The sequence below is a fragment of the Hevea brasiliensis genome, chromosome 3, assembly GCF_030052815.1.
Source record: "Hevea brasiliensis isolate MT/VB/25A 57/8 chromosome 3, ASM3005281v1, whole genome shotgun sequence".
Classification (NCBI taxonomy): Eukaryota; Viridiplantae; Streptophyta; class Magnoliopsida; order Malpighiales; family Euphorbiaceae; genus Hevea; species Hevea brasiliensis.
In genome coordinates, this window is record NC_079495.1 from 2,638,482 (window position 1) to 2,652,076 (window position 13,595).

At 35.5% G+C, this 13,595-nt stretch overlaps 2 protein-coding genes across 3 annotated transcripts; one reads left to right on the forward strand and one right to left on the reverse strand.

Moving 5' to 3' along the window:
• The first annotated feature begins 1,225 nt into the window (after positions 1 to 1,225).
• On the forward strand, positions 1,226 to 6,370 carry LOC110636324 (uncharacterized). Of its 2 annotated transcripts, none has more exons than XM_021785979.2 (7): positions 1,226 to 2,329; positions 4,001 to 4,145; positions 4,270 to 4,323; positions 4,419 to 4,510; positions 5,017 to 5,252; positions 5,508 to 5,669; positions 5,878 to 6,370. In XM_021785979.2, the coding sequence occupies exons 1-7, from the start codon at positions 1,506 to 1,508 to the stop codon at positions 5,973 to 5,975; spliced, it is 1,611 nt and encodes a 536-aa protein (XP_021641671.2). In that variant the 5' UTR covers positions 1,226 to 1,505; the 3' UTR covers positions 5,976 to 6,370. The 2 variants fall into 2 exon arrangements, with proteins under 2 accessions (XP_021641671.2, XP_021641670.2); XM_021785978.2 differs by having other exon boundaries at positions 1,228 to 2,329; positions 5,508 to 5,678.
• Positions 6,371 to 6,831: 461 nt separating this feature from the next.
• Positions 6,832 to 9,321, reverse strand: LOC110636323 (leucine-rich repeat receptor-like protein kinase PXC1). The gene is made up of 2 exons (XM_021785977.2): positions 7,800 to 9,321; positions 6,832 to 7,711 (listed from the first exon to the last, which is right to left on the reverse strand). Exons 1-2 carry the CDS (start codon positions 9,169 to 9,171, stop codon positions 7,032 to 7,034), a joined length of 2,052 nt encoding a protein of 683 aa, XP_021641669.2. The 5' UTR covers positions 9,172 to 9,321; the 3' UTR covers positions 6,832 to 7,031.
• Positions 9,322 to 13,595: the final 4,274 nt, after the last annotated feature.

Genomic DNA, 13,595 nt, shown 5'->3' on the forward strand with positions numbered 1-13,595 from the left:
AATACTAAACAGACACTTAAACTGAATCCTCCTATTGCATTCTCTCAACTATTAATGAAGTTTTGCATTCCAATTTAAAAAAAATAGGATACATGGCAATAAATGGAGTACATTATTTATTAATATCATGTGTATTTACATTAATAATAAAAATTTTTATTTTTGACTATTTAAAATTTATTAAAAGGCTCGAAAAAAATCTTTAAGAAAATAAAAATTGAAAAGATTTTAAATAGTGGCTCATGCACAAATGTAAGAGTTTCTCTTTGTTTCAGTTATATATATATATCAATATTAAAATTATAAAATAATAAGTAATAATTACAATTAATATAATAATTAATATAGTTATATCTCAATTGTCATAATTAATTATATATAAATATTAATTTTTAAATTTAAAAATTTCAATTATTCTAAGCAAAATAAAAAAATAAAAAACAAGAGAAAAAATAAAAAATTAAAATACTAAATAAAGAGAATGTTACTTTCTCTTTACTTTAATATCGATAGATAATTAGATAAATATAGATATAGACTTATATAGTCTTTAAAATTTCAGTAAAAAAATAAGATATTTTCATTAAAATCAGTACTTTTAAGAATTTTTTTATTTATTTTATAAATAAATAGATAAAAATGTTAATAATGATAAAATTTATAAATAAAATAATAATTTATCTAAAATTTTATCTTTCGTTAATTTATTTGACAAATAAAATATACTAAAATATATTTAAAACATAAATAAAATGACTAAAGTATTTGATGAAATTAAATATTATGAATGTTTAATATATTATTTAAATAAAAGGATAAAAGTGTTAACAAAATTACTAAATGATAATTTATCCTTTTTATTAAATATTTATAGTTTTATTTAGTAATTTTACGTTTTAATTTTTTTTTTCACTAAAATTCTAGAAATTCTGTATCTTTATTATATTTTGTACTTAATAGTTTTGTTCATTCTCTCCTTCTGTCATTGACGACACCTCAAGAAGCTTTTCAAGCATCGCACAATCTTCATAAATCCTCTCACTAAAAATGGCAAGGAGGAAATGGAAAAGATATGAATTTCTCGTTTGGAGAGAGAAAGAAAGAAAGAAGAAGCCAATTAAGATTGTAGAAAGATCAATTCTAGATTGCTTATAGGTTGTTTTATGGGTTCGAGTCAAATCGATCGTTCGAAATCAAATGGATATAAAAGCTCAATTCTCACCAACGCGACCCGCCAATGGAGAAACTAATGCAACGATGGATCCCATTACCAAAACAGCAAGGACGTCCTTTCGGACCACCAACTCTTACCAGGGTCCCACTCACGTGCCACACACTTTATCTTCTATTACTTAACGGGTCCGTCACAGTCCGTAACGGCCTATCCCACCCCGCTTCCCGACTCTTGCCTTCCGTTAAATCACTCCCTCTTCCCTTCTCGTCAACGTACCTCCCGTCTTCCCTAACGTCGTCGTTCTGCAACCCCTAACTGTAACGTCATTTCAATGGCTTCCTGTAACGACGATTTCTCTCTCCTCGGGGACGATAACCCCCACCAAACCAACCCTAACCACCATCACCACCACCACATCCTCCACCAGACCTATGCGACTCATCGATTCCCTGTAAAATCAGCTCCGATCCACGCCCCACCTCAGCCGATATTACCTTCTCCCGTCGCCGGATCTGGTACCGGCGCCAAGAATCTTGGAAGCGGCATAGAAGAAGCGGAAGAACAAGTAGTAGAAGAAGAAGAAGAAGAAGAAGACAATGACACCGATTCAGCTTTCCCTGAGGTGAATCCTTTCAGTGACAATTCAAATCCTTTCAATAACGAGACAAATGTACGGCCTGATAAGAGAAGAGAAGGAGAAGATCACAGCGATGGAGCCAACAGCAATCCCTACATTTACAAAAAACCAAGGCCGTCCGGTAGCGCAGGGAATTCTAGTGGAGAGTACAGGAAGGATCGAGAAGAGTGGAGCGATACGGCGATTGAATGCTTGTTGGATGCGTACACTGAGAAGTTTACGCAGCTCAACAGAGGGAATCTGAGAGGGAGGGACTGGGAGGAGGTGGCGGCGATAGTAAGCGAGCGATGCCAGAAGCAGACCAAGACTGTGGAGCAGTGCAAGAACAAAGTGGATAATTTAAAGAAGAGGTATAAGTTGGAGAGGCATAGAATGAGTAATGGTGGTATCTCGGTGAGCCATTGGCCTTGGTTTAAGAAGATGGAAGAAATTGTGGGGAATTCGCTGCCTACGAAGGTCACTACAGATGAGGATAAAAGCGGTGGCTCTTCCGGGACTTCAGCTAGGCAATCCAAGAGGTAGATTTTTCAGTTCTGTTGATTCTTTAGCTATGCTATTCTGTTTGTTAGGTACGAATTAAAGTAAAACCGTGTCAAACGCCTCGATTATCGGGTGCTACCTCCATTGAAATAGTTAAGATAGTTTCGCTGCCTGGAAGGTGGTTGAATGTTGCACACTTGCACTTGTTTGATTGAGAAGGTGAGGAAATGCATTAGCTTGTAAGAATGCAACTCAATTATGTTGCAAACTTGGGTTTGGGATGAAATTTAGTTTAGCTTTAACTTTTAGTGTTTTAGTTTGGATACTTCTAATTAGTTCAAATTATTTAGTGTCGGTTATAATTGGACTCTTCTGGTTATTCAGTCAGTATATTGGTTGGTTTGGTGATGGGGAGGTTAAGGGATGATGAGATGAGGCATCTATGGAAAGTGCTTTAGCAATTAACATACATACTTTCATAGCTTAGGAGTTAGTTGGGACTTGATTGGTAAATTGATAACAGAATTTCATAATTAATGCTATCAGTGATGATGTCACTATAATCTTATTCCCCAAAATCCATGCACAACACTCACAAGAAACAAATAAGAATAGGCTAGAATGGGTTACGGTGAGCCTACTTCGACAGAAAGTTAGATTTCAAAGGTAATTTCAACAGAGTTTTGATATATTCTTTGGAGAGAAAATTTACTTTTTCTGGAGCTGTCCTCTCACTACTCATAGGGTTTTCTTTCAAAAATCTTTCTCCTAGAAGGTTTTGATGAGTTGGATAATTGCGTGGTTGAGGTAGTTTCCCTGTTCTTGCCATCTCTAGTAGGAGAGAGTGTCACCCATCCTTAGTTACTGGCATGGTAGTTCCCATCCTTGATGTTCAGTTCGTCTGTAGGATATGGTGTTCTTCGATCAAGGATCTAAACGACTAAAACCAACACCTCTGATATAAATTCTTGTTGTAGAGTAAGAGAGACTTTGGATGGCTTTTGTAAGAACTGTGCTTTTTTGGAAGGCACTTGGTAGCCAACTGGCTTCCTATCAAATGGATTGTTATATAACTGGTCCTTTGCAGCTCTTGTGTTGGCTATCATGTTTATTCTTGTTGTTTTGGTTATTATGTAGCCACATTATTACTCATTATACACCCTGTGGTGCTTCTGTATTTGTATTCAAAGTATATTTGCACTTGTACTCAATGCTATTGTGATATGAGTTGTTCTGTCATAATGTGTAATGTTTTTATACTTTCACAAGATTATTACTTTACATGCTGTTGAAATACATTGGCCAAAACATTAGAAATAAGGAGCACTATTTAGGCATGTATGGATATAATGATTTTGTGTGGTACATGTAAGATATTATCAAATCTTAGATGAACTGCTAAGATGCTGCCTCATTGACTATGTTAACTCATAAAATTTATTGAATTGGAATTTCAATAGATTGAAAGAGAAACCAGCTTCGACTGTAATTGGCATGTTGGAGGTGAGTTCAGATAAGTGCTCTGTTGTTTCTGGGTCATTATATCATCAGTTAAGATGAGTTAAGGAAATGTTTTCTTTGTCCAATTCTCTTGATGTGTATGCGTGTGTTTCATTATGGACTCTTTAGTTTGAAAATTAGTTGTTGACTCAAGTCCATTGGTGCTGTTGGAATCTTATAATACATGCTTTTTACAATTTTTTTGGCAGATGTGCAACCACAATGGCAAGTCACGTAGGTCAGACAAATAACATAAAGTCCAAATCCATGTGTAACATTAGATGGCGGAGAGTAGTATTGAAAATCAGTGGTGTTGCTCTTGCTGGCACTGGTCCTAACAATATTGACCCGAAGGTTAGTTGTGGATTTTTGTAGAAACTTGATAATGACTCCCCCGTTATTCAAGCAAGTGCAGTAAATAGTTGGTTTCATTACCCCAGTCCCTTTTTTAATTGAAGTTAATAACTATCATTGTTAGGTGATGGTGCTGATTGCAAGAGAAGTTGCAATTGCTTGCCGCCTTGGTGTAGAGGTATCCCTGTTCAAATGACTGTCCATTGCATTAGGCATCTTTGCCATCTATCTGAATTTGACAAGTAAAATGCAGCTCCTTATTTTATTTTTCAGGTTGCAATTGTTGTTGGAGGTCGTAATTTCTTTTGTGGAGACACATGGGTGAGTGCAACAGGTTCTGATAGACGTACTGCCTACCAAATAGGGTGTGTATTTATTGCTACCTTGTTATTTTATAATTAAGTTGGCAACTTTATGCTGTAAGTCTTTACACTTTGTTGGGGAAGAGGTGAAAATGGGAGTATAGAAAGAGAGGGAGGAGCAAATGAGAGAATACTCCCCCGTTCACTTGTATGGGAATGAGGTGAAAATGGGGAGAGTTTGTCCTTTCGTCAAGCCAAACCCTTTCACACCATTTTTTTTTGGTGAAAATCATTGCATCTACTGATATTTTGCTAGTACCCATAGGAATGTTTGTATAAAAAAACAGTTGATAGTGAATCTCATTACACTAAAAATTTCGCTTCCCTTCCCTCTTTCATGGATTAGTATTAATATATAATTTCTTCCATTGCTTTATGCTGATCATGATTCTACCAGGAAGATGTATTTATGATTCTCATATTTTTGGTTATTGGCTTAGGAAAATATTCATGATTTTCTAGATTTGTGGTTTATCTTGACTAAATATTTGCTTTGTAATCTGTATCAGTATGATGGCAAGTGTGATGAATTCTATATTACTCCAGTCAGCATTGGAGAAGGTGGGTGTTCAAACACGTGTACAGACTGCATTTGCAATGCAGGAGTTTGCTGAACCATACAATAGGCAACGTGCCATTCGCCATCTTGAGAAAGGCCGAGTTGTGATTTTTGGTGGCATTGGTGCTGGCACTGGAAATCCACTCTTTTCCACAGACACTGCTGCAGCTCTTCAAGCTTCAGAGAGTATGTTTCAACTTCTTACCCATCTACTTTTCTTGCATAACGTTTGTAACTCACTGGCCAATGTTTTATATTCTCTCTCTCTCTCTCTCTCTCTCTCTCTCACACACACACACACACACACGCATGCATGCACGCACGCACGCACACTTGCACGCATGGATAGAGGGGCACACGCATACATTTACATGGTTCATTCACTTACTCCATTATTGGGGTGATTTTGAATTTCACCCTCAACTCTTTTTTCTCCTTCAGTTCATGCTGAGGCTGTCCTGAAAGGCACTAATGTTGATGGTGTCTATGACTGTCATTCCCGAGACAACAATGTTACTTTCGAGCATGTTTGCTTTAGGGACTTGGTCTCCAGAGGTGTGACATCAATGGATATGATGGCACTGACCTGCTGTGAAGAGAATGGTATTCCTGGTTGGTATATTTTATTGCATATTTTCTCATGCCTAGTTTATGGTTTCTGTCACAATACAGGATTTGGTTTCTTGCAATGTTGCCAGTAATCTGCTAGCCCATTTTCATGATTGAAGAACTTTTTATTGCAATGCCATAGTATTGCTCTATTGGTGCAGTGTTGAATTCTAAACTATCCTGATTATTTGATTTTCTACAGTTGTGGTCTTTAATCTTCTTGAACCTGGAAACATTTCAAAAGCTTTATGTGGAGAGCAAGTTGGTACACTGATTGATCAAACAGGATCTATCAGCTAATATCCACTAACTGATTGAAGCATTCCCAGGCATTGTATTTCAAAATACCCTTCCAGGAATGATTGTTAGGCATCTAAATCCTATGGCTGGGATAGTCTTTCTCATGACTAAAATGGCATTTGCTCAGTATATTACTTGAGAAGGCTGCACAGATCGTCTGACTTGCCAAACTGTTGTTAATAACTTGATTTATTCATTGATGAAATTTCATTCTCCTGGTGCCAAACTCTTGTAATTTGAAATTTGTAAATTGTATTGACTAGTTTGAGAGTGATCAATGGTGAAGAACGATCAATGTTGGTGGATTAGCAGTTTGATGTAGAGTGGAGATTCATTGCAAATTGTAAGACTGTTTTATAAAGAATATGCAAGTGGAGGTCATATAATTGTGTCAACCGCAAATATACATTATGGCATGCATTATCATGAATTTTTATGATTTGACAGGGTAGAATGAGTAGTAAGCTTGGAGGAAGCCGCAAATGATTGTTTGCTTGGACTTTGTTAAAATTTTCACGTCACATAAGATTTTATTTTCTCAATGGACATTACTTCTATTTCCTTGGACGAGGATTTGGAATAATTATTTGGTGCAACTTTTGTATATATAAAGAATGCATTCTCATTGTTGATGATGGTAATGAATGCATTCTGATTGTTGATAATAGCTAAGACACACGTGGGACTCATTATGATTAACGGTTGAAATAAGATTGTCGTACGCGCAGATTCGAGCCTCAGTCTGTTGTTTTGAGAGAATTGAAGTCAATGGAAGGGAATTTAACAATCCAACTCAATTGCATTTCGAAAGTAATGAGGTAGTAGACTACTGGATGCTGCTGAGAATGCTATTAACTTTTTCTCTGAACGAACTGAATAAATAATTCAAATACCAAACTACAATACACAAAGACTAGAGGATCTATAAATAGATCATCAGATCTTCACACCTGCAACGGTAGATGCAAGGATTTAAGGCTTAAAAAATCTTACGAAGAAAAGCAACGAGATAATGAAAATGAAGAAAAGGATAGAACAACCAAATCAGCACTAACTTCAATACCCAGCCAACCCATCTTCGGTGGTGGCGAGGGACGGCGACAGCGAATTTCGAGATTCATTGTAGTCCTCTCCAAGTGGTGACTGCTCCACCCTTATGTCCTCAATCATCTTCACCACTTCTGCCATTGTAGGCCTCTTCTCTGGCTGCGGAACCACACAAGCCAACCCCACATGAAGCATTGACACAAGTTCTTCTTCAATGTTTTTGTACCTCAGAAGTTCTTGATCAAACACTTCTGCCGTCCATTCTTCCTTGACTACTGATCTCACCCACTTAGGAAGATCCACCTCCTGTTCCTCTTCCTCGATCCGTGGACGTGTCGGTGAAGGGTACTGTGAAGGAGCTCTTCCAGTAAGAACTTCCAACAACAAGACTCCAAAACTGTACGCATCGGCCTTTTGTGAGAGCCTTTTGATTTCTGCTTGCTCTGGTGCCTTATATCCTCCCATTCTTGCTATGGCATGAACTGGGTTTAGAAGGAGAGATAACCCGAAATCAGAAATGCAAGCAACACCATTCTTGTCAAGAAGCACATTAGAAGATTTCACATTTCCATGGGGGATTTTTGATGCACTGTACTCCTCATGAATCTTAGCCAATCCTCGAGCAGCTCCTAATACCAAGCTGATCCTCGTAGTCCAATCCAAAGGAATCCTCCCAGGACCTCTATTTCCTAATCACATGAACATATATAACACAATTAATAAAAAAATGAACACTAATAATCAAAATCATTAGAATCCCATTAAAGCAACACTAACCATGAAGAAGTGAATGCAGACTCCCATTGGGAAGATAGTCATAAACAAGAAGTTTCTCTTCCTTGGCATAATAGTAAGCTCTAAATCTCACAATATTTGGATGCTTAAGCTTCCCAATCAAATCCATATACTGTTCAAACTCCTTCCTAGCACAAGGGTTGGCGTCCTTCAACCTCTTAACCGCCACCGTACATCCGTCGTCGAGCACCGCCTTGTAGACCGTTCCTAAGCTTCCTTTACCAAGCATCTCCGCCGAGGCACGCAACAAGTCCTCCAGCTCAAACTGCTGCCTCCTATCAAAGAAAACTAGCCTACTTCTATCAGTGGCATTAGTCCCATCGCTATCTCCACCCCCATTTGCATACACTCTCTTTTCGCTTCCATAGCTGCTTCCACTCTTCCTTCTTTTTCCGCTCTCACTGCCCACTTTAGAGCTTCCACTTCTGTCCCTACCGCAATAGTAAGCAACTAAAAATGAAACCACCACCAAGAGAGCCACGCAATTGGCAATCACAATTGCCACTATAACTCCAGGGCTTAGCCCTTTATGTGTCTGAGGCTTGTCTTTGTTGAGGAGAGGTGTTTGGGGCATTGAGCTCGGGTTTGATGGCACCGTTTGAGCTGAAGCATCAGCCGGTACAGTTCCTGTGAAGGAACACGCTGGTAATGGGCTCGACCCACATAACCCTTCATTGCCAAAAAAGCTCCGTTCACTGAATTTCTTCGACAGGTTATCTGGTAACCGTCCATATAGTTCGTTGTTGGACAAATTGAGTTCTTTTAGATAGGGAAGTGACTTGGAGAGATCCGGGATTTGGCCGGAAAGTTCATTGTTTTCTAAACGGAGAGTTAAGAGCTTGGTCAAGTTGGACAATCCTTCGGGAATCTCACCGCGGATGTTGTTGTCCGATAAGTCCAAGCGGAGGAGCCGCTTGAGAGAGGAAATCTCTTGTGGGATTTCACCGGAGAAGTCATTGCCAGCAAGATAAACAAGCTTGAGTTTGGTGCAGTTGGTGAGCGGCAAAACTGAGCCGTTGAGGCGGTTTTCATGGAGGTCGATGAAGCGAAGCTGATCAAGAAGAGAAAGGGAAGTAATGGGTCCACGGAGGGAGAAAGAAGGGAGAGAAAGGGAAACAACACGGCCAGTGGTGGAGCACTTGACGCCAACCCAAGAAGAAGGGGAGGAAGCACAAGCATTTGGTCCAGTCCAGTTGGTGAGAAGGTTGCCGTGGGTGTCGGTGTTGAGGCGGAAGAGAGTAAGAGCTTCTGTATCATTGTGGGCAGCAGCAAGAGAAGGAAGAAGAAGAAGAAGAAGCAGAGGGAGTGTGAAAGAGAAGAGGAAGGGAAAGAGGAGAGAAAACTTTCCCTTCATGTTAGGTAAATTTTCTGGATCTTGGGCGGGAAGAGAAAGGGTAGAGAATGTGTTTTAAAAATATACAAGAAAGAAGAAGAAGGAAAGATGGATTCTTTCTCTCCTTCTATTTTGTCCCTCTTCATGTCATCACATAGATGGAGAGAGAAAATATTAGAAAAGTTTAAATATTGAGAGAGGGAGATTTTTTTTTTTTAATTTTTAATTTTTTTTTTAAAATTTTGAAAGTGTTGATGATGGGTTATGATTAAAGGATGGGAGGTGGGGGAGATTAAATTATTATATTTTTTTCCCTTTCATGTATAGATATGAGAAGGAGAATATGATTAAAGGTGAAATAATAGATGATTGGTTGCTTCAATGATTGCTGTTTTTCACCCCTTCCATTTAGAAATGAGTGAATCCTTTTACTTTTTGTAATCTCTTTTAATTACTTTGCTTATGGGTGATTATTATTTTATATTATGGAGCTTCTTAATTGTTTGCATGCTTACCTCTCCTTTAAGGGAAAATTTTATTTAGATTTAATTTATTATAAATTTAAAATATAAATATATAAAATTATATATTTAATAAGTAAATTATATCATATATCTTATATTTGGGTCTATCATAAATTGAATATAAGTAAAAAAAAAAAAATTATGAGATCTATATATTTAATAGGTGAATCATACCTTATATCTTGTGTCTTGAATTTAAATTGAGTATAGATTAAAAAAAAATTCTCATTTTTAATATTAATTGTATTAACTATTTAATTTAATTTGATTTAATGGCTAAATATATATCACTTACATGACTGACTCAGATTTAAGTCTCATTCTCTTAATTTCGTATTAAAAAACAATTAACTCTCGGTAGAAAAAATGTTGATTTTTGTTTGAGAGCATCATCATTAGAAGTGTATTTTGATACTCTCTGTCGCTTGCTGTTGACCAATTTGCTTTCTTTTTCATAGGTTTTGGAGGCATTCCATTTTGAATTGGTTGGCCAAAAATATTATTGAAAATATCTAACCCATAATGCAAGCCAAATTTTTTGAACTTACACCACTTCTCAATAGTCATACTTAAAACCCAACAAATAACTTAAAATATTATATTAAATTTATTTTTTATTTAATTAAAGATGGAATATCCATATTGAGACTCTCTCTCTATATATACATGGCTTAAGTTGTTTTTTATATTATGTTTCACAAAATTGACCACATTTTCCCAGGAGAGGAGACAGGCAAAGAGCACTAAGAGTTGCAGGAACTGTAACCACAGTATGCATTAAAAGGAAAGTGCTTTACAGATAATGCAGATCATTTGTTTCAAGAATAAGAATGAAATTCTAGACCTGAAAAATCATAGCCCAACACATTATCTGTTACAATATATTCACTTTAGTTATTTCCCATTCCTGTTTTCAAAATAAATTGAAACCCTAATCCAAACACTGCCTTTTCTTGTGCCTGCAGCTATATATTTATATAAATTACCAAGAAACTGTGGAAGCCTGGAAGGAGGAGTGCTGAAACATTAAGTGTAACTTATATTTGAATTTGAATTGTAGATATTCAAATGTTTAATATTATTAATTTATATAAATATATTTAATTATTAACCGTTAATTATTAAAAATGAAATTTATTTGTGATTCAGATATTACAAGTTTAAGTTATGAAAATAATCTTTTTATAAAACTAGAATATGCATCAACCCTTCTATTAATGATGTGTTTGGTAGAGAATTAAAAAATTAAGGGTTGAATGTTTTAATTATTTAAGTTTTACCCTTTAAAAAAAGATAATTATTAAGTTAATACCCTTAACATTTAACTTGGGTATAAATATTAATGAAATTGAAAGTTGATATTTTTTTTTAAGTATTCAAATAAATATTAATGAAAGGATAAAAGTTATAAGGATAATAATCACTCATTGTTAATCTCCACTAAATGTACTAAGGGTGTGTTTGGTAGAAAGTTAAAAAATTAAAGGCTATATATTACTCTTGTAAGTTTTGACCTTTAAAGAGGGTAATTGTTAAACTAGGCCCCCGAGCTAACATTTAATCTCTTAAAAAAGTATAAATATTAATAAGGTGAAAAATTAATATAGTTTTCTTAAGTATCCAAACAATATTAAGAAGTGGGTTAAAGATTATAAGCGTAACAATTACTTTTATTAACCTTATACCAAACACATCCTAAGTATTAAATGTTATTATTTACTATAACTACTAATTCAAATAGAAGAAATTCTTATCTAAATTAGATCATTTAAAATATAATTACGTGAGACTTATATATTTAATAAGTGAATTTCATTATATATTTTATATTTTAAATTCACAGTGAATCGAGTGTTTACAAGAAAACAACCTTCAAATAGAATGAGACGATTAACCATGAGCATTACAAGACAATGCAGCTAGCTAATGCATGCTGTTGAAATAACTTTTTCCAACACTAGAAATCATCCCATGCGTGTAAATTAAATCATTTTATTTTGGCCATATCCCTATCTTTTGTTGCTTTACACACACACATATATATATATATATTAAAAGAATAATATGCAACATGTGTCTGATGAAAGCAGGCAATAAGAAATCCATGCATGCATTGACTAAATGACTCTGACCATAAAAAGCATATCTTACCTGTAAATATTAATTCAGAAAATGTAATTATTCTGATGAGACATCTTTATGAAGCTTTTTTCACAGAGAGAGACATATATAATTTGATTTGGCCCTTACTGGTCCCTTTTTCCTTTCCATTCTCGTGGAAGGAAAAAGCTTCCAACTTTAAGTCATAAGGAAGCAAAGGTGCGATTGTGAATCATTAACAATACCCATGATCACTTCTACATCAATTGTTATTTGTCCCCATTAATTACATTTACATGCTACACTTCAACCATTCTAAAATCATATATGATATTTTTATAAATACAATTATAAAATATAAACGTCATTAACATTAACTTTAAATTACTAAATAAGACTCGAAATATGAATTTTATAATATCTACTTTAATTCGGAGAATACTGAAAATTATAGGCAATGTTCAGTTATTGAATTTAGAGTTATTACACTCAAAATGACTTAAACTAATTCAGCTTGACTCTTTCTTGTTGTATATTCATTTTCTATTTCTTGCTTTTGACTAATGTAGTGAGTTATATGCAAGTCACTTTCAATTTCTTGTTTTTGATGAATGTGAGATTGGACTCAAGTCTGGCTCGTTGCAGCACTATCTTCTATGCTTTTTCAGGTACCGAATTATGATCTACTATGATATCGTGAAATTTTAACCCCATTTGATTTGGCTTTCCCTTGAAAAATATATTCCCATTTAATTTCTTGTTTATGGCAGATGTGAGACTCCAACAGACTTTTCAATCAACCTATTCCAACAGACTTTTCAATCAACCTATGGGCCCTTCTTAAACAGTATCAAATCTCCAATTAATCCCAACATTTTCAGTAGCTAAAAAGAAGGATTAAGAGGTTGAAATGAGCAAATTGAGAAGGGGTGGCGGTGGGAAAATCACATGGTGGGGCATGATTGGAATGGTACGTAAATGATCCAATTCAGAGCCTGAAGTTGTCTCTCAAAGTGAAGGAAATGCCACAGCTTTTTAGGTTAAAACAGAATTTGACTTAAAATTGTTTGGTTGCTTTTCAATACCCACTTACACATTGACATGCAAACAGGGAAAAGGACAGATTGGTGGCGGGATTGGCGTTCTAAAATTTTCTTCTTACACCCAACTCTCTCTCTCTTGTTTTGTTTTGGTGGGCAATTAGACAAAAAGAAAGTTGTTTATTTAACCCTCTATAGCTCAGGGGGGCTGTCATTGGAAATGAAGCAAAGTTCAGGATGAAATATTAACAAGAAGTTTCTCAAGACAATGCATGAGTTTGGGTTTTGTCTTCTTCTCTTGACTTGGCTTCATCCTTGGAAAATCTTTTCTTGAATTGGCAGATATGAATGCCTTGGAAATTTGCCTTTTCTACAGTAATATGCCTTGGATTAATTTCATTGCTACTTGAATTAGTGAATATGCGATTACAATTCACGCCGCAATCTCTCCAAACTCAAGGCTTTTGTATTTGCTTAACATGGGTTTGGTCATAGTTTTGTTTGAGCCTATTACCTGTTTCTTGTTGGGTAAACTAATCTAATGCAATTATTTATTGCAGTTAAAGGAAAGAAAAGAGCATACTGCATCTCATTGAATTTTCTATATACTAACTCTAAAAATATTAAAAAAAAAAAAAAAGACTCCACAGCCTCTCATAATAGGAGAAGATTTTTAATGGACAAAAATGCATAACTAATTAATAATTAGGCCCCAACCCCAATTTCTTCAATGGAAAATCATCCTCTGATTAAGAAAAGTCATCATCACACAGACACACAC